The sequence below is a fragment of the Pogonomyrmex barbatus genome, unplaced genomic scaffold (genome assembly GCF_055798465.1).
Source record: "Pogonomyrmex barbatus isolate J1 unplaced genomic scaffold, ASM5579846v1 scaffold19, whole genome shotgun sequence".
Taxonomy (NCBI): domain Eukaryota; kingdom Metazoa; phylum Arthropoda; class Insecta; order Hymenoptera; family Formicidae; genus Pogonomyrmex; species Pogonomyrmex barbatus.
The window spans coordinates 54,449-72,685 of NW_028297115.1; the positions used below are offsets into that span (position 1 = coordinate 54,449).

Consider the following 18,237-nt stretch of genomic DNA (forward strand, 5'->3'; position numbering starts at 1 on the left):
GGGGAGGGTAGGAGAGAGGAGAAGGGGAAAGGGGAGAGAGAGCGAGGAGAAGGGCGGCAGAAACTGAGGGGCAAACACGTAGGGTGTAATCCGTGTTATCTCGGTGCTCCGGCTCCGGGGAGGACTCCGTATGAAGATACGACGCGAGAGAAATAAGAAACGAGATATGTAAATCGAACGCGTTGAATAACCGGCACTTTTGCGCGATTCGGTGCCGTGAAGTGAAGGGGGGACGAAGGGATGGAGAAATAAGATGCAAAGTGCCGGTAGAATATTCGGAACGATCGACGCTTTGTGCGATTCTTGAAGGAGCGAATGTAATTTGAATAGATTCAGAATAGCCGGCGCTTTGTGTAATTCGCGCGCGCGGGGTGCTTAGGTAGCGTAGCTTGGGGAGATGGATTATGATAAAAATGCGACGTAAGGGACGAACGACGGGGAAGGAACGGCGGGGATGTTCGGGATACTCTGGATACAGGCAGGCGCATTGTGCTCGGTGTACACCGATGTTGTATACCGGATGTTGGATACACGATTCGAAAGTTGAGTGGTGATACGTGAAAATAAGAAACGGTAAAACAGTAAATGGAGGACAAGCTGTGAATATTCCCGAATATATGTACGGCACACATTTTAATTTACATAATTTATTTACTTTGTACCGAGAAACCGATGTGCGGAATGGAGTGTAGGAATATTACATGAGGGTGTATAGAGCGAGGGATAAGAGGGATATGAGATATGAGATAAACACTTGGACCCTTTTAGCTGAAATATCTAAATAGTTTGCCTCCGGGGCAACTCCGGGGCACCCCAGAAATCTTACGGCGTATAAAGTCTATCTACTTGCAGCGTAGCATCACTCCCGTGCCCTCCGGACTCGAGATGCAGCTGCATGCTCGTCGCTGCGAAGGGTGACGGACGATCGAGCTGTTTTCTCAATGTCACTGAATTCATAAAATCCATCTGCCTTGGGCGAGCGTGTAAAGCTCGCAATGTGGACACGAACTCAATAAACACTCACTGTATATAAATATGATATAACATACGTAGTCGGTGGTTTAAAATTGGGAATATTTATTTTTATTTAGATATAAAAAAATTACATAATTAAATATTTACATTTAGATATAAGAAATATACGATTTTTATGCCGATTATGCATATAATAGTATACGTTTGAAAATTATAACAAATAAATGTTTTTTCAAAAACATGTTTTTAATACACGCTCTCTGGCGTAAATGTAATATAATATACATCGATAAATATTGTTTTAAAGATTTTTGTAAGGAACATATTAAAATTCATAAGTACTGTACAGTGTAAGGAAGATCTTAAATAAACGTATACAATCGATAGGCGTACATATATAATCGAGACGTGTCGAGCGACTTTATACGTACTTATAAACTTCTTTATAAACATACTCCAATAAACGCGAATTGGTATAAAAAAATATATAAAAATTTTTTAAAATACCTTATAAAAATTACATACGTATCGTACGTGTAAAAAGAGATACAAATAACTGTTTATAATCGATAGACGCGTACCTTTTTCTTACATATCATATAATACGTGTTGGATTTTTATAGGTTTTATACGTCTCTCTTACCAATCCGTGTTTATTGGGAAGTTACAAAAGCGACATTTTTTTACTTTTTTTTTTACTTCGAGTCATTCATCAGTTTTTAAATTGTTAAAATTATTACTATTAATTCCACATATTTCTATGGCCGTCGTGTCCAATGAAAATGGTAACATCGCGAATGAACCGACAAACAGCTGGTCGTCGAATCGTTATTGTTGAATCGCTAATGTTATTTGATCATTCGGTTGAATAAACTTTGATTATCTGGTTTGTAATCGTGAATGTTGTCATCGTCGCTTAATGCACGCGAATCAATGGCGATGAAAGGCTAATCTCCACAAAACCATCTCGCATTATAAATTTTATGCGGCGCATTTACATTCCGCGTTGCGTCTGTATAAATTGTGTCGCATAGCGACAAGTTTTAACGAATATAAAATCTGTCTATCGGTATATCGAGGAGAGGAGGGATAAAAGTGTCGTTTTTCCATCATCGTTGCATAACAAGTGCATTATCTCTCGCGACCTCTCAAATGAATTTTACAGCCACTTCTTTTCTGGGGGAAGATAAATTAAGTTGAAAAAAATGTAATTCCGAAATCAGTACTCTTCAAAAGATAAACGTAAATTTTTCAAACTAATTAAAATAAATACAAAGCTGCACGAGAAAGAAATAAGAAGACATGCAATTTCATTGTTAAAGTGTTTCTAAGAGACACCGCGTTAATTATATCGCCGAGTCACCAAGTTTAAACTGTGCTTTATTTCCAGACAATTTTTCGGTTGCCCAGACATTCTGGCCTGGACGCATCGTTTCTCGTAATAAAATATAACGCAGATTTGCGGGAGACGAGTTATTTCGAGTGTTTCCCAACGTGTTCTTTCCCAACAACGGTCGGATTTTCTCAGATTATTCCCGTCAAAACGTCCCCGGGACTGTACGCACGTCGCTGTGGAAAAGTCGTCCGGTTGTTATGCCGCTGACGCTGTTCCACCATCCGTTTCTTCTGCCGCTCGTTACCGTGTCCATTCGTTTTGTTCTTCCCCCGTCGTTGTTCGCTCCGGTCTTTCCTTTCCGCCTCTCGCGGTCTCGTTATTCCGATCTCGTTATTCCGCGCCGAGCTCCTAAATAAAAAATGCTGCCTTCCTGCCGCCGTCCTGCCGCCGCCTGGCCTTTTGAATTATAAGCGTGATCCATAAGCGTCTACCTTCGATGGCCGCCCTCCCCTGCCCCGTGAAAATTCGATACGCCGAATGCAGGCACGTCGCCAAGGTCGCCGTAGTAGTTTAGAATTTATCATCACAATAAGGGAAATGTCACGTAAGTAAGGGATGGATTTATCGGTACGATCGATCGCGATCGATCGGTTAAATTTTTCCAGGCTCGGAAGTTGCTCTCATTGCCTCGATTAAATAGACGCGATATATAACGTATATAACGTTAAGTTTTACCTTACAAGAATCTCAGTAAATATTTCGTCGAGCTTTTCGCATTTTTATCGCATTTTGTCGTGTCGCATTTTCTGTGACAAAGTCGAGGTCTGCAGGTCGCATTTCGAAATGTGTCGGCTCTCCTTGACGTGAGATACAGAGATACAGAGAGGCGTGAACAGACGCGACTAAACTCAATTCTCTTCTCCGGGATTTCGCCGGTCTAAAATTAATTCATTTCGCATCGATCAAGGAACCGCGCGTACGTCACGGCCGCCTTCGTCCACGTCGGGACAACGATGTTTCCGCGATACAAAGGGCGCAACTTACGGGATCAATAACACGCAGCCGGCCTACTGGTTGAACTGCAATGTCCGGCTTTCGAGCTTAACGGGGGCTTTTTACGCGGTGTTTCGCGCTAATTTTAACCGCGTTCGCGGGTTTATAGCACCGCGCAATCGTTGTGCCTCTCTCGATGACACGAATCCCCCGCGACGTTCCGCTTTTCCGTATAGAATCACATTACGCCCGGCTGGCTCCCATCAATAATTCAGAAATTGAATATTTTATCAAACGAGGAGCTCGTCTCTTTTATACGTTTTCTTTTACGAGTTTCCGCGCGTTGAGTTTCAAAGTTTATTTTGCAAAAATATCCCTAACGTTAATAATGCTACGCCTCTGAGATGTATAGTCTTGAGAAGCATGGCGAATCGGTTGGTAAGAATGGCAAGAGTTGAAAATTAATTCATGACATAAAATTACATGTAAGCGGGAAGAGCGCTGTCAGTTTTCAGAAAGTTATCTGGTTTGAAATTTAGACATGATGCATTTGCGCGCGCCTATCGAGATGCCTAGCGGAAAATTCATTATTTCGTACTCTATCTTTCCGCTGATTCATTTGGCTGATTCGTTTGTCCGATGCGATTTTCGATTGCAATTTTTCCCTGTATTCACAAAGAAGAATAAATAGGAATCATACATATCGCGATGCATTTAGTGAGCAAGTTGAAAGCTACTCTTTCTTTTTTAAATGTTTAGAAAAGAAATATGTTATAATCCAGATGATATGTCAATATTTTAATACTTTTCTTGAAATATAACAATACTCTTACGTGTATCGTAAATACAATTTGACATTTTTGCGACATAAGAATGAAATGAAATTCGAGAGAATTACGAAGAATTTAATTAAAATTTAAAATTAGGGAGAGACGGTTTCCAAACGTAATCGCGACATTTCCGTGGCTCGATGAACAAATTCTTGACTAGATACTTTAAAGAGGTTATAGATAACAAGTCTCGGCGAACTTCTCCGGCAACTCTGAGAGGCCCGTCGAGTTCTCCACATAAACTTTGCGACTATGCTCAGCCCTGGGCTCAGCCCGATCGGTACCATTCACCTGGTCGGGATGAGAATCACTGGTTACTACCTGGCTAGGAGAGCGGAGAGCGTCCTCGTAAAAGGCGAGAAGGAGAAAGAGAGAGGCGGCCTCGTCGGCTTGAAGGGGATAGTTGAGGACGGAGGTAGGCGGTGTTTTAAAGAAGGACACCCGATATAGGAGGCATTGTACTCGGCGAACGAACCAGCGTCAGGCGCTTGGGTCCCAGGTGCTGGCTGCCGAGGGCAGTCGAGGCAGGCTTACTCGCCAGGGCAGAACGGTAGTACGTCTCGCCTGTACTTCCTCTTTGGCAGTTGACCGTTCAGGCGTGTCATCCCGCGAACGGCGAGGTGAACGCGAGTTGAAACGTCGCGCGACAGTCGTCTCTCTCTTTCTCTCTGTCCCTCCATCCGCTTCGCGGGTACGGCGGTGGTTCTCCGCGTGAGAACTCGCGTAGGAGGCGAGGAGAGAAGACCAGCGGGAGACGAGTAAAGGAGAGAGAGGGAGAGAGAGAGAGAGAGAGAGAGAGGGAGAGAGAGGGGGGCGCAGAGAGAAAGGAGAGAGAAAGAGAGAGAGAGAGAGAGAGAGAGAGAGAGAGAGAAAGACTTCCTCCCGGTGAGTACTCTCGCGTGTCATCATCCGCGCAGTGTCATAAACACCGTGGCAGTGCGGCTCCGTCGTCAGTGGGTCGAATCGTCACGAGCGGATCCGCTTGCCCGCGTCCTCGGGGGCCACCACGGGGAGCGGCGGTTCGCGCGATCAAAAGACAAACGCCGCCGAGAGAGAAACCTGTTTGCGTGGACGATGCTACAATCCTGACTGACGCGAGAGGATAGACCGCCGCGGGTTCAGGTACGCGGAAAGAGCTGCTCCGCTCGTATTGGGGCACGATCTGAAATAAAAAAAAGGATAAAGGAAAAGAAGAGGTGGGGGGGAGGGGGGATACGTGTGCCTACGCAAAATGTCATGAATTTCATCGTGCGCTGATGAAACATACGGGGTGGTCTATCGCCCAGGTGTTCTGGCGGCGACAAAAGAAGAACGGTTTAGTCCCAAAGGTTAAAGGGAGTTTCCTTCGTCCGGTTCTTTTCCCGTGCTGATGGATATCCCATGTTCCTCCGCAGTAAAGCGACATGAAACGGACCCGCCTATGTGTGTTGGTGCGCGTGCAGTGTGGTTTACGCAAGCCGCGTAAGAGTTAGTGAGGCGTGATTTGCCGTACCCATGGTTCAGAAATCCCATTTCCAGCGCTGCCTTCAGGGTAGGATGGTTCGTTTTCGGTATGAGCGGAATTTTAATCAGTGAGTCTTTTCGATTCGAGTCTTTTTGCGTGGCGAGTCCCTTAAGGAAAACGTACATTCTTTTTCGATAAACGCACACGCTGTTACGGTATAAAAAAGGTGAATCACCGCGTTGTTAGCAAGTTTGAAGAATAAGCTGTCGCAATATGATCGCACGATTTTGGAACAATCGATGGAATATTACGTATTGCGTTAAAGTTTATCTATTGTAAACATTGTATCGCTCTGTAGTGCTGTTAGCAATTCTATATTCTATATATAGAGCGGAGCTACCGCACTTTCTCTCGCTCAGATAGAATAGAAATTAAAAGAACAGCGATTATTCCACAGTACTTTCATTATTTTTGAGTAATAAGTAACTAGAGATTAAATTGCTTTAATTAAAATGTTTAATGATGTAAATAAAACGTTTGTCAGATATTCAAATAATTACACATATATATATATATATATATAATAATTATATTTACGTGTAATTATTTGAATATCTGACAATTACGTTTTATTTACATCATTAAAAATTTTAATTAAAGCAATCTAATTTATATATATATATATATATATATATATATATATAAATTATATGCCTAATAAAATGTCGAAATCTCGTTTTTCAATTAATTATAAATAGAGAATTTACATGAAAAGAGTTAACATTAATCTATTATAAATTACTAGTATAAAAGTATATTTAATTATATCAAATACTTTGGAAAACTAATTATTTTCTATAAATAAAAAAAAATTAATGAAATTAATTATTTTTTAACTTATAATTAATTCTAAATTAATTACTTTCTATAAATACACACAAGTTAAAAGTCACTATCTAAGAGAAAGAATATTATTCTTTACTTTTATTTCTTCATTTACCCTCATTCATTAAAAACCTCTGCTTGTATTCCGAAAACTCCGCGAAATTATCTCTACGACATTCCAAATACATGTACGACTATACGGAACGATTGCGTCAAATGAGAGTGATGAAGGTAGCGTGCTGGAAGCTAAATAAACCTATCAATTTGTTAGCTTCACATGATATTTTATCTATCGGCAAATCTCTCGTCTATGTAGGGAATTCAGTTGAATGTACTGGTGGGACGCGTACACTGCAGTAAACTCTACAAGTCCGTCGCGTACAAATTTACCCAAGTACTCGAGTATTTAGGTAAACGTTAGTTTACAAATGTCTTGATCACATCCGACAGGAACTCTGCCAAACGACGATGACTTACACCAGTCGGTGACCATTGCATCAAAATGACCGTTTACGCTCTACTACGCGTACAATTTTAGTCAATTTGTGCGCACTGTTGCCTTCAATCGAATTCGCTATGCAAAAGATGCAGAGGCGAGATCCCGCATTCGCCAATTTTTTTTTTTTTTCAATATCGAGCTAATGACGCGAGGCCAATAGGTCATCACTTCCGATCGCGATTCTGAAATGAAGAAAGTTCGGTACACGTGGGATCGACTATATATGGTATGTTTTAGTGCGGCAAGAGGGGAACATTTGTCAATTGAAGTTTCCTCAACTTCGTCATTCGAGTATTACGGAAAACAGGAATCTGTCGTTTATAATGGACATTTTTCAGCAGAGATACAGTGTAATATAATCGTTTTATTCTTGTCAGTGTTAAACAAAGACAAAGTGATTCATTGTATTATATTGTGTCTTTGCTGGAAACGCGCAAAATGTCGTATCCTCCTTGATCGCCCTTTCGGTGCGAACATCACGCTCGCCGTCTGTCGCGCAGCGGGGCCCGTGGGCATTGATGGAACAGAAGTCTGTAAAGAAACGCAAAGAACGGAGACGCGAGGACGACGCGAGTGCAACGAGGACGGACGATGACAGATGCGGCGGATTTCATCGTCTGTATCGTTGCTGCTGCTGCTGCTGCCGCCACCGTCGCCGCCGTCGTCGTCGCCGCCGGCGCCGTCGCTGCCGCCACCACCGCCGCCGCCGCCGCCGCTGCTGCCGACGTCGCCGCTGCAATGCGACATTCGACCATAATACACGACACACGCTTTCTCGGCTCGACGACTGCCACAAGCGTGCAGAACTTTCGTCTGTCGCGTCGCGCCGCGATCCTGGCGTCCGTCTCTTTGTTCCCATCCGTTTCTCGCATGCGATCGTGTCGTCACATTCGATCGATACATACACACACCACACACACACACACACACACACACACACACACACACACACACACACACACACACACACACACACACATACACACGCGCGCGCGCGCGCGCGCGTATATGATACATGTACGTATGTAATTCGATGTCGCCGGCTTTTTCGCCAAGAAAACAGACAGAGCGAATCGCGTCGCCAGTGAGCAAGCCGACACGATCTCGTTGTCGTCTCTGCCGCGACGGCTCCTCTCTTATCTGTCGGGAATTCGTCGGGGAATTCCCGCGGCGGCGGTCCCGAGTGCATTCCGAGAGAGGGAAACCTTCGTAGGAGAAAGAAATTCGTCGGGCGAGATTTGCGATCAAATCGATCGATTCCGGTGAGAAGAACGATTGTCTTTTGGCGATCGACTTCATCGCGGGACCGAGGAAGAGAGAGAGAAGAGTGGTCGACTCGTCGGATATTTCGAGGAATGTCGATCATGCGAGGAATCTCGATCGTATCGGGAAACCACATGGAGGTTCTTCGTGGCAATAAATACACGAGAAAGAGCAAGGGAGAAATCCGGAAGAAGAACCACAGTGAATAACTTCAAGGGCTCGATTCTATAAAAATCCGACTGCACCGAGGAAATCGAAGAGAATCCTCCGAGGGAGGTTGTATAATAAAAAAGAAAAAGGAACGACACATTCGGAAGGAAAGAAGAGCGAAGGAACGACGGAGGGATCGCAGCGAATGTTCCCTTGAAACATTTGGTTCTGCATCTAAGGGGACTCGAGAGAATCAATTAGACTAATCTATTTCCAAGGTTCTCGAAGTCTTAATTTCTTTTTTTTTCAAAGAGCACAAGTGGAGCAATTAAATGATACTCAACTGTGTCCCGAGGCTCCAGCGATCGTCTTAATCGGATTTATCTGAAAAATTTCTACGAGTTTCGAGCACATACTGAGAAACTGCAGGATCTCTGCAGGAAATCAAAATTACCATTTTACATACAGGTTTTGAAGACTCTGAAGTCACTCGAATTATCTTTGAGAGAGAAGAGAGACACTTGCTCGAATGTATCTTGAAAATTCCGTAGATATGGCTGAGAGACGCGCATCCGACACTGCTTAATCGCGGGGAGGCTGCATCGGATATTCGATTTGTTACATAACAAATCCACAACAAACGACTCGGGAAACAAAGGAGTCGCAGGGAAGCGAACTTCGGCTTCGATTGATCATCCTCCCGCTGACACCGTCGGATAAGGGCGAGAGCGAGAGCGAGAGCGAGAGCGAGAGCGAGAGCGAGCGAGCGAGCGAGAGAGAGAGAGAGAGAGAGAGAGAGAGAGAGAGAGAGAGAGATATCTTTGCGTTGCAGCGCGTCTCTCGGAGGGGGAGAGGAGCGGAACGGGCACGGGAACGATCTGACACGAGACGCGACCCAATACAACACCAACGACGGCGACGACACAACACAACGACAACACGTCGAAGGTCGAGCCCACGTGACACACGGCGTTAGCCGGCGCTGCCAAATATTGTGGCCACGCGAGACGCGACGTTTGCGAAGCTGATTCGCGCGTATCAGCGTGCCGTGTATCGCATTGTGGAGAGTGACGACAACGTTATCGGTGCAAGAAAAAGTCGCGATCTCTGGTCCCCGAACTCGACTCGCGCGCGCGCGCGCGAGAGATGACGTGCGCTCTCACACGTGAGCGAGAAACGTCGTCGACGGTGGTGAATGTCGCAAACGAGGGTGCCTAAATGGTCCCCGAGTTTCGATAAGGAACGTTACGAGTCGAACGCCCGAGCGGAAGCCCGATGGAAGCAAAGTGAGTGAATGCGATGCGATGAACCGGGAATGCGTTCGGCGACGTGCGGATTATAAAAAATATAAAAAGGTGTGCCAAGGGCGATTCCGTGAGCGGCCTCATTTGCGGCGTTCCGAAGCGATTTTTCCCCTGCGACGATGATCCGATTGAACACCGTACGTTTTTTACGCAAACTTTTGAACTTTCGAACTTTCGAAACGCGTATGAAAAATTCAGGATACGATGAAAGTTCCGTTAAGGCAAGGTTTACTCGAGATTGAGTGTGAGGAAAGTTGTCTCTTCGCGCTCTCCCGAAACGCCGTCCTTACGTTTGAAAGCTTGTTTGTTTTCTATAATTCGAAAACTATTGACATTTCGACGATCTTTACGCGAGGGCATTGACTCTACTAAACTGATTAATCGAGGATAGAGCAGGAGTTTTACGAAGCGAAATGTGTCGCGGGGGACCCATCGCGATTTAGATTAGCAAATTTGACGAACTTGCGCACTATCTGCCTTGCTTTATCTTCGCTAAAAGTTTAATCTCAGCGAATTAATCTCGGCGAAATCTTGCATCGAAGTGCACGAAGTGACGTGAAGTTCGTACACCGAAGAAACACCGCGAACTTCGCTTTAATAGTGTGAGACAAATAACGGAGCAGACATTGTCCCGCATAGCGTAACACACGCAGACTTATCCGGCTTGCGTACGCTGAGAAACTATTTCTGTAAATTCTGATGCGAGGAGATACCACCGATTCGCAGCTGCCTATTGCTGGAATTAGAATGCTTTCTCACTTGGCGTAAAAACAACGCGCGTGATATAATATCTATTTTGTTTAAATGAAGTACGTTCCAGACGTTTTTTAAAAGCGTATATAATATTCAATTATTTATGGACTTGGAAAATAAAGCATAAAAGCATATTGTTGCGCTCTTTTTATGTTTTTTTTTTCTTTTTCTTTTTTTTCTCTCTATTAAACTTGGTATATTGAACAAAATAAATAAAAGTTGTATTACAGATTTGATAAAAAATATATCGGATAAAACGAAACCGTCGAGATAGACAGTTGAAAGTGAATTTTTATTCGGTGGAATAGCTACCGCGGCGATCGACGTGCGTAAATGATGAACGAATGATAATCCGATCTTTGTGAGGGTCTTCCTTTGTCTTGAATCCTTAGGCGTGCATTCACTTGAACGTGACTGAAAAAATGCTGGTTAGAAAGTGCAGCAGGGTGACTCATGTGTATACCTCCACGCATTGCTGCACGCGTTTACAGTGTCCTAGAAGATTTATACGTCTTCTTTTCATTACAGTTTCTTTTATTCGCATCACGTCCAGTTCTTTTTTCAAAGGAAGTTTTTTACTGAAAGTTAACTGAAAGAAATCGTCTTTAAATTTTTTTATATGTACTTCTTTCAAGCTATACATCAAGCTATCACCAATTATATATAATTATATATATTATATATAAATTTTGGTATATCTGTGCAAGGTATCCTCATTACATTTCCTGCATATTTGCTGAATATTAATCGCAGAGCAAATGATATTAGTGGGGACTGACTCACATAATTGATTAAATGTAATATATCACTCTAACGATAGGTTTGTTTTCTGTTCCTGCACTGGATTGCACGACAAAACTTCCTGTTTCTCGTTTTTCAAATTCAAACTTCAAATACACCTGTTTCATTTTCAGTACGAGTGTACTTAAAAGTAGTTCAGCTACAAAAAACAGACCAAAATCTACAGTTTCTCAAGTAAGAATTTGAACGTCGTGAAGTAACTTTTAATTATTCCGCCACATGTAATCGATAAATATATTTCAGTAATTAAATTATTTTGATTAAAATAAAAACTGCGAAATAAAAATATTATGAATGTAATTATTTGAAATGAAAATGTAATATTAACTAGCATTCTTTAAGTAAGAATATCCGCCATTTTTAGATTAACGTATTTTTCGAAATATTGAATATATATTTTTATCAATATACAATTATCTTTAATCTTGATTTAACTTTTTATTTTTTTACTAGCTTTATGAATTAGAAAAAGAGAAAGAGTAAGTAAACATATTAAAATTAATAGACATTAGTAGAAATGGATAAGTCAATTTAACTTATTATTTAATAAAAAAATGACTTTAACTGGTTATTACATAAATACATAGGTATTATTGAATTAAATTTAACCTGAAAATAACGCATCTAAATTCTTATTTGAGAAGCTCTAATAGCCAACTTGGGATAATGCATTTTTTTTTTGCTATGATGATTTCAATAGATTGACTCATTAACTGAAATATTGGTTTTCCATTGAATTTTCAATACTATCCAGAGATCGTAAAGGTCCTTGTTTACTTGCCGCTGACGAATATTTCGGGATTAAAAATACCTTCGAAAATACGACAGTGAAATTATAAAATGTGTCAAAGAGTTGTCAAGGCAGGAGCTTATAGAGCGTTTCATCTTCATTATTTACATGCAACACGTGTTTACACGGTCATTGTGTTTTCACAGAATGGCTCCTGCAGGAGTACCTTCATCAAATGGAAATCTGCCACCGCCTGTTGGACCCACCCTTACCGGCACGTCGTTTGCCAGTTATAAAAGAACCTGGTGGAGGAGAGTGGCACCCTGCTTGGCCTTTCTTGCTGCCTTTAGCACCGCCATGGCTTTGCTCCTTGTCTGGAGTGAGGCCGCAGCTCTGAGGTAAGATGTCAATTTTGTCTTTATTTACTTGCTCGAAGTTAAATTGAATTTTGTAAATATAGGAAAAATATGAATTTTCAGTCAGTATTTCGATATTATTAAAAAAATTTGTCTTCTTTTGTATGTTATTAGAAATATTTCTTTTGCTTTTTTAATTTTCGGCTGAGAGATACGTATGAATCTGAAAGTTCTGTTTGAAACTTTTACGAAATATTTGACACCACATGCAGCCTCGTTAAAAAATTGCTCTAAAGTTTTTTATTTTTAATTATTCCGAATCTCGCGTGTATTTCGTACAATGAAATCCCAACGTTCTGCGCTGCAACCCCTCCCGATTCGCCGTAGAAGCGATCAAATTGCGAAGAGATAAACGTGTAACTTTATGCTCTCTACCCCGCCCCTCCCCCCCCCCTCTCTTTTTTACTCTCCTGACGGGAGGATTACACGATCGAGCTCCAGATTATGCAAGATTGAACACCACTGGTGTAGCTTAAAGCGGATGTTTCCGTTACAGGAGACAGGCGTTCGACGCGAACATGACCAGGGACTATGTGCTCGATAGCGTCTCGATGGACAATCCGCAATTGGTCGCGTACATACGGCAGGTGCATTTGAAGCCAACGACTCATCAGGACCCGTTGAACGCCAATCAGACGTCGGAGGAGAAGTACGTGGCTACCTTGTCGCAAGGAAAACGCGAGGGCATCTACGCGGAGTACATCAGCAGGGTGAGACACCTTTCGTTTTGAGATGATTAATATGCCACGTGTCTTATCGTCGCGCGCATTGAGAGCCCATTTTTCCAATGTGACAATATAATTTCCCTTTATTCGCGAAACTCACGGTTTATACTCGCGATGAAAAATGGTTTGTGTATCACACGGGATGTTCTAAATTATGTTAATTACTAACAGAATCCTCGGTTAATTCTCGGATAATCTTTTATTAATTAAAAGGTCGTATTATCGATATTTTTCAAAATAGAAGAGAGGCTAAAGATGATGGAGAATTAAATTTCTGGGATATAATTAAATAACCGTATTTTGCAGTTCGCTTCACTTCGAATGTTATTTAGAATTCTAATTTTAGCTTTAATAATTACGATATTTATAATTAAAAAGTTAGATAAGTGATGATAAGTGATCTTGCATGAAATTTTCTCTAGGAAAATACGAATTCTTGTTATTAGAAATTAAAATTGATTAGTTAGATTTTTCACGATTTTTCGAAATATCCTCTTGAAGCTTATTAATTACGGTAATTTAAAAGATTAAAATTTGTAAATTAATTTTACATATAAAATTGATGTTACGCTTTTGTAAATTTCTGAAAGCGCGCGCGCGCGCGCGCGCGTGTGTGTGTGTGTGTGTGTGTGTGTGTGTGTGTGTGTGTGTCAGATATGATAAAATAATTCGAAAATTTACGAGTATATTTTTTTGTTAAAAAATTAATGAAGATGAATTTTTTTTAAATGAAAATTGCACCTTATTTTTCGTATTTAATCTTTTAGATTCAAAATTAGAGCTTGTTATTACTATAGCGGCCTCAGTCTTGAAAATCTTGAAAGTACATTTTAGATACTACCGCACGATTAACGATTCTTCATCGCTCGCGATAATGCATCGTAATATTAGCGAAACACGCGAAAGTAGCGAATCGCCATCGACACGCAACTAGTTGTAAAAATAGATGAACGAGATTGATGAGCTTTGGTATCTCTCTAGGTTCTTTCTAGTTCATTTCCCAGCTAGTTGTTAGATGGAAACGAAAATTAGGCTGACCGTCAATTTGCCTTCCCGTCGTGATTCGGGCCCATAAATCTGTCACTAGTCACACCAGTGATGGTATCAATCAATTGTTCTTTCAGATAGGTGCGATTTCCAGTACCGCTTGGCTAGAGTCCAATTTGAGCTGGCGTGGTGTTTTGATACTCACCGAGCCCAAGAGCTTCTTCGAGGCACAGCGAAGCAGTAGACATTCACGGTCGAGAGTACTGCACGCCTGTCTCAGCACAGACAAGGATACCAAAGAGGTGAGAAAGAAGAGGGATTGTTGAGGATAAAGTGAACCGAACGCAAGAATATGTGTCTCACGCCCGCGACCGACATTGCAGATCAAGTACCACCAGGAGTCGGAGGTTCAGGTCACCAAACTAGGCGATGGTCCTAATAGCCTCGTGTCGTCGGACGACGGTTTTCCTACCACTAGGCTCAAGTGCTTTCCACTTTATAGCGTGCTGCTGGCGTACAACGCCACGATCTTAGATTATCTGAGTCTGGACAGTCCCGATGCTCCCGATGGCCAAGTAATAAGTTTAATAATAATCTAACGATCATTAAAATATTTGTTTAATTAATCATTTTTCTAATTCAGAACTTTATGAGCTATATTTATATATTATAGTTTAGAAAAATAAAAATGGCTCTTTTTTATTTTACTTATATTTATATTTTTGTCACATTTTTTATTTTTAGAAACAAAGTTCTATGATTTTATTATTTTTATTATGTATACATCAAAAATATTTATTATATCGATCTTTTTGTTTATAAAATGACAGCTTCGCGCTCATATAAAAGTTTTATGTGATTGCGGATCGATCGAAGAGTTACAAAAATAGCCGGTAGCAAGCAAGAGTTTGTCATAAGGGCAATTGAAAATTATCGCAGGTACTCGACACCATCCCATGGGACATCATAAGAATATCTATACTGTCGATACGTTGGAATCCCCATCACAGTGAGGCAGAGACAAAGAGCTTCATCGACAAGATGGCCAGCCGGAGGTACAAGCTCGTACACACAACAGACACCGGAAAGTCGATTTTCCTGTACGATACTCTACATAAGATTTGATCCTTGACTCAGGTTTATAGACTGGTCTGCGTCCGTTTCGCAGGATATACAAAATAATTTAAGCGACTTGAGATATACATATTAATCCTACCCATCGCGCTTTTCGTTCGTTCTTAATATTTTATTTTGTCACAGTATTTCTTTTTCGATCAGAATCGCGATCTCGTGCAAAGGATGATTCTATTCGTTGCAATATATCGAGAACGCCGAAAATAATCGATCGTGAAGTTCGTTTTTTGCCGAATTTGTTATTGGCCTCGTGCCTCTGACATTCCAAAGATGAAGTTTGCCTCCGCGATTTATGGAATATATTTACCCGCTATAACGAGCTAACAACAATCCACGATCGAATCTCGATAGATTCGCGAATTCAAGAATTTGGGTTTGAACTACTTACAAGTGCTACGATTGTATTTTGAGTGACTCAACAATTTGAAAAATTAAGAGTCAAAATTATAATTGAAAATTTAGACTTTTCTTTTCTCAAATGCTCAAGATCTCAAATTAAATTAATAATAAGATTAAAATTGAGCTAAATTCAAATCCAAGTTGAAAACACTGGAATCAAACTTGGAGGAGTTCCAAGTCACAATTTCAACTTGTAATTTGAGTTTGAAAAATGTTTTGAGCAACAAGTATCTCATGCGATTTCAAATTGCGTAAGGTGTCTAAACATTTTTTGCAGCTTTTATACATGGTTTCTTCGCAAAATATTCCTTTATCCTCAAATTATAATCACTGTGGACATGAGAAATCGAGGAGGATTCAGATTATTTCTCGGCATTCCCGTTATATATTCCCGCGTATCGAACGCGGCGGACAATTGATGCAAAATGCAAAGATTTTTTTCACATCGATGCGAGCAAAATATGGTGGCATTCAAAAAAAACGCACGTATATTTTGCGGTCGTACATGGCAGAAACATGCGTTGTGAGTCCTTAAATCTTTCGAACACGACTCCCCGCGTCTTACATTTGTGTCTTATCGCGAGACGTGCCGCGATCTCTCACTTTACTTTCGGCTGTAGTTTACGCGGATCGATGATCATCAGTGAGTCGGACGGTGTGTTCTTTTAATTTTTCTATTCGTACAAATGACGCGTATGATAAAGACTGAGAAAGTCCCGCGAAAACGCAGGGCTGCTCGCCGGCTCTCTTCCGCGACTCGTTTTCTTTGCGATAGAATTTCGACTTTGACTTCCAAATCGTGCGGCACCGTTACATAATACTCTGTTTATTTTCGTATATCGTACATATCGTATACGCGAATGATCAACGAATAATTCACGCCAGTGATTAATAAAAATAATTATCTAAGTACTTATTAAAAATAAAAGAAACGCCCAGATGGTAGTCTTCAGCATCAGACTAAGATAATCTTCGACATTTCGAAAAGATTCACATGCGTACATTTAACGTTTTCTGTTAATTCCTGCTTGACACTCCATGCCGTGAATATTATCGAATGATTTTCATTGATTTGTAAATACATATGTTTGTGAATACTAATGATCTTCATTGATTTGCAATACATATGTGCGAAAAATGCGTATGATGACAAAAATTATTGTATAAAAATTGTTTTTTTTTTTTACTACGCATTTATCATTTCTCCATCAATGGACATTAACGCAAAGTTGATTTAATCTAAGAAAGGTCAAGTAGCAACAGACTTTCAAATTGGCGACGTTTTCGCGCAGTGAATATTTAATTTTGTCTCCTATCGTGGATATTTCTTCCGGCGAAATGTAATATAAAATTAATTTTACCTATAAGAAAGGGGAAAAAAGAGGTTTAAAGAGGTTTCGTAGCAAAAAGTAACAAATTAATTCTTCCGTACCTGAGCTTAAATAATCTTGCCTTTAATCTTGTCTCCATAATGACTCCCCCCCCCCCCCCGCCGACGAGATAGGCGTGGAATCATGTCGGATATTTAAAATCCCGAACTTTCGTGGATCTAGACATTATTGAGAGGATTTTCGTAGAGAGAGAGAGAGAGAGGGAGAGAGGGAGAGAGGGAGGGAGGAAGGGGAGAGCTCTGAGACATAGATTGACACAAGAATCCGATAATCCGAAAATTTGAAGATCGACCGCTTAATGACCCCATGAAGATCTACTCGTAAATCCAATTTCGATAAATCCTGCTCAGAGAACGAGTTTGAGATTTCCGAGCGACCGTGTCATCCGATCCTCTTTCGCATCAAGAGGAAAAAGCGACCTCACCTCTTACGTACGACTTTATACGACTTTACGGTAGCACGTTTTAATTTAGGATACAAGCTAGCAATGGTAACCGAGCGTTGATTTTACTTTTTAAGGGAAAACCCTTTTGAACGCGTGTCCGGACATTGCACGCGTTATCACGATGATAAGCGAACTACCGAGGTATTCTTCCGAGGTATTCGCGCCACGCGTTCACAACTCGGAGTCGACCGTCCGAATCTTGTATAATTATGCCAAACACACTTCCTCTCCTTCGTCCGCCACTTATCATCGGCCGTGGATCAAATTGCGACGAGCGCAGCGATAATCCGCGTTTGATCCACGCGTTATTGAAACTCCCGCTACTTTAGATTTACACGTGCGACGTAGAAATGGGGACCCAGGTAAATACCCAGAGCACTGGCCTTATTAGCGCGTAAGGTGATATTTTCTTAGGATGTTCTACACGCGATAGTGTTGTTAAGTAACTCCGACCCGCGCAAGTGGTCCTCGCGTTTAACTCAAGTTATGTCTTCGCTCGCGATACGTCAATTAAATATCGAATTTCTTCTTCTTTACGTTAACTGTAAGTTACAAATCTTTGCGGATCCGTTTTCAAAATTTTAGAGGTAAGAAATTAGATTATTTTTTTACTGATAATCTATTTAATGAGTAAATGAATATTTTTCAGAAAGAAAATTATTTTGTGCTTTTAACATTAAATCTCACTTCCTAAAATTCCTTCGATCTCGAGAAATTTTCGTTCACGAATAACGTGTATAAATATAATCGGCAAATTCATTTAATTTTGAAAGATAT

General features: G+C 41.1%; 1 protein-coding gene across 6 annotated transcripts; it reads left to right on the plus strand.

The window, feature by feature from the left end:
* Positions 1–101: 101 nt before the first annotated feature.
* On the plus strand, positions 102–18,117 carry LOC105431414 (protein Star). Of its 6 annotated transcripts, none has more exons than XM_089075744.1 (6): positions 102–619; positions 12,170–12,361; positions 12,876–13,089; positions 14,229–14,393; positions 14,475–14,666; positions 15,031–18,117. In XM_089075744.1, the coding sequence occupies exons 2-6, from the start codon at positions 12,171–12,173 to the stop codon at positions 15,214–15,216; spliced, it is 948 nt and encodes a 315-aa protein (XP_088931870.1). In that variant the 5' UTR covers positions 102–619; position 12,170; the 3' UTR covers positions 15,217–18,117. The 6 variants fall into 6 exon arrangements, with proteins under 6 accessions (XP_088931870.1, XP_011643892.1, XP_088931869.1 ...); XM_011645590.2 differs by lacking the exon at positions 102–619 and adding an exon at positions 4,806–5,256; XM_089075743.1 differs by lacking the exon at positions 102–619 and adding an exon at positions 7,562–9,730.
* Positions 18,118–18,237: the final 120 nt, after the last annotated feature.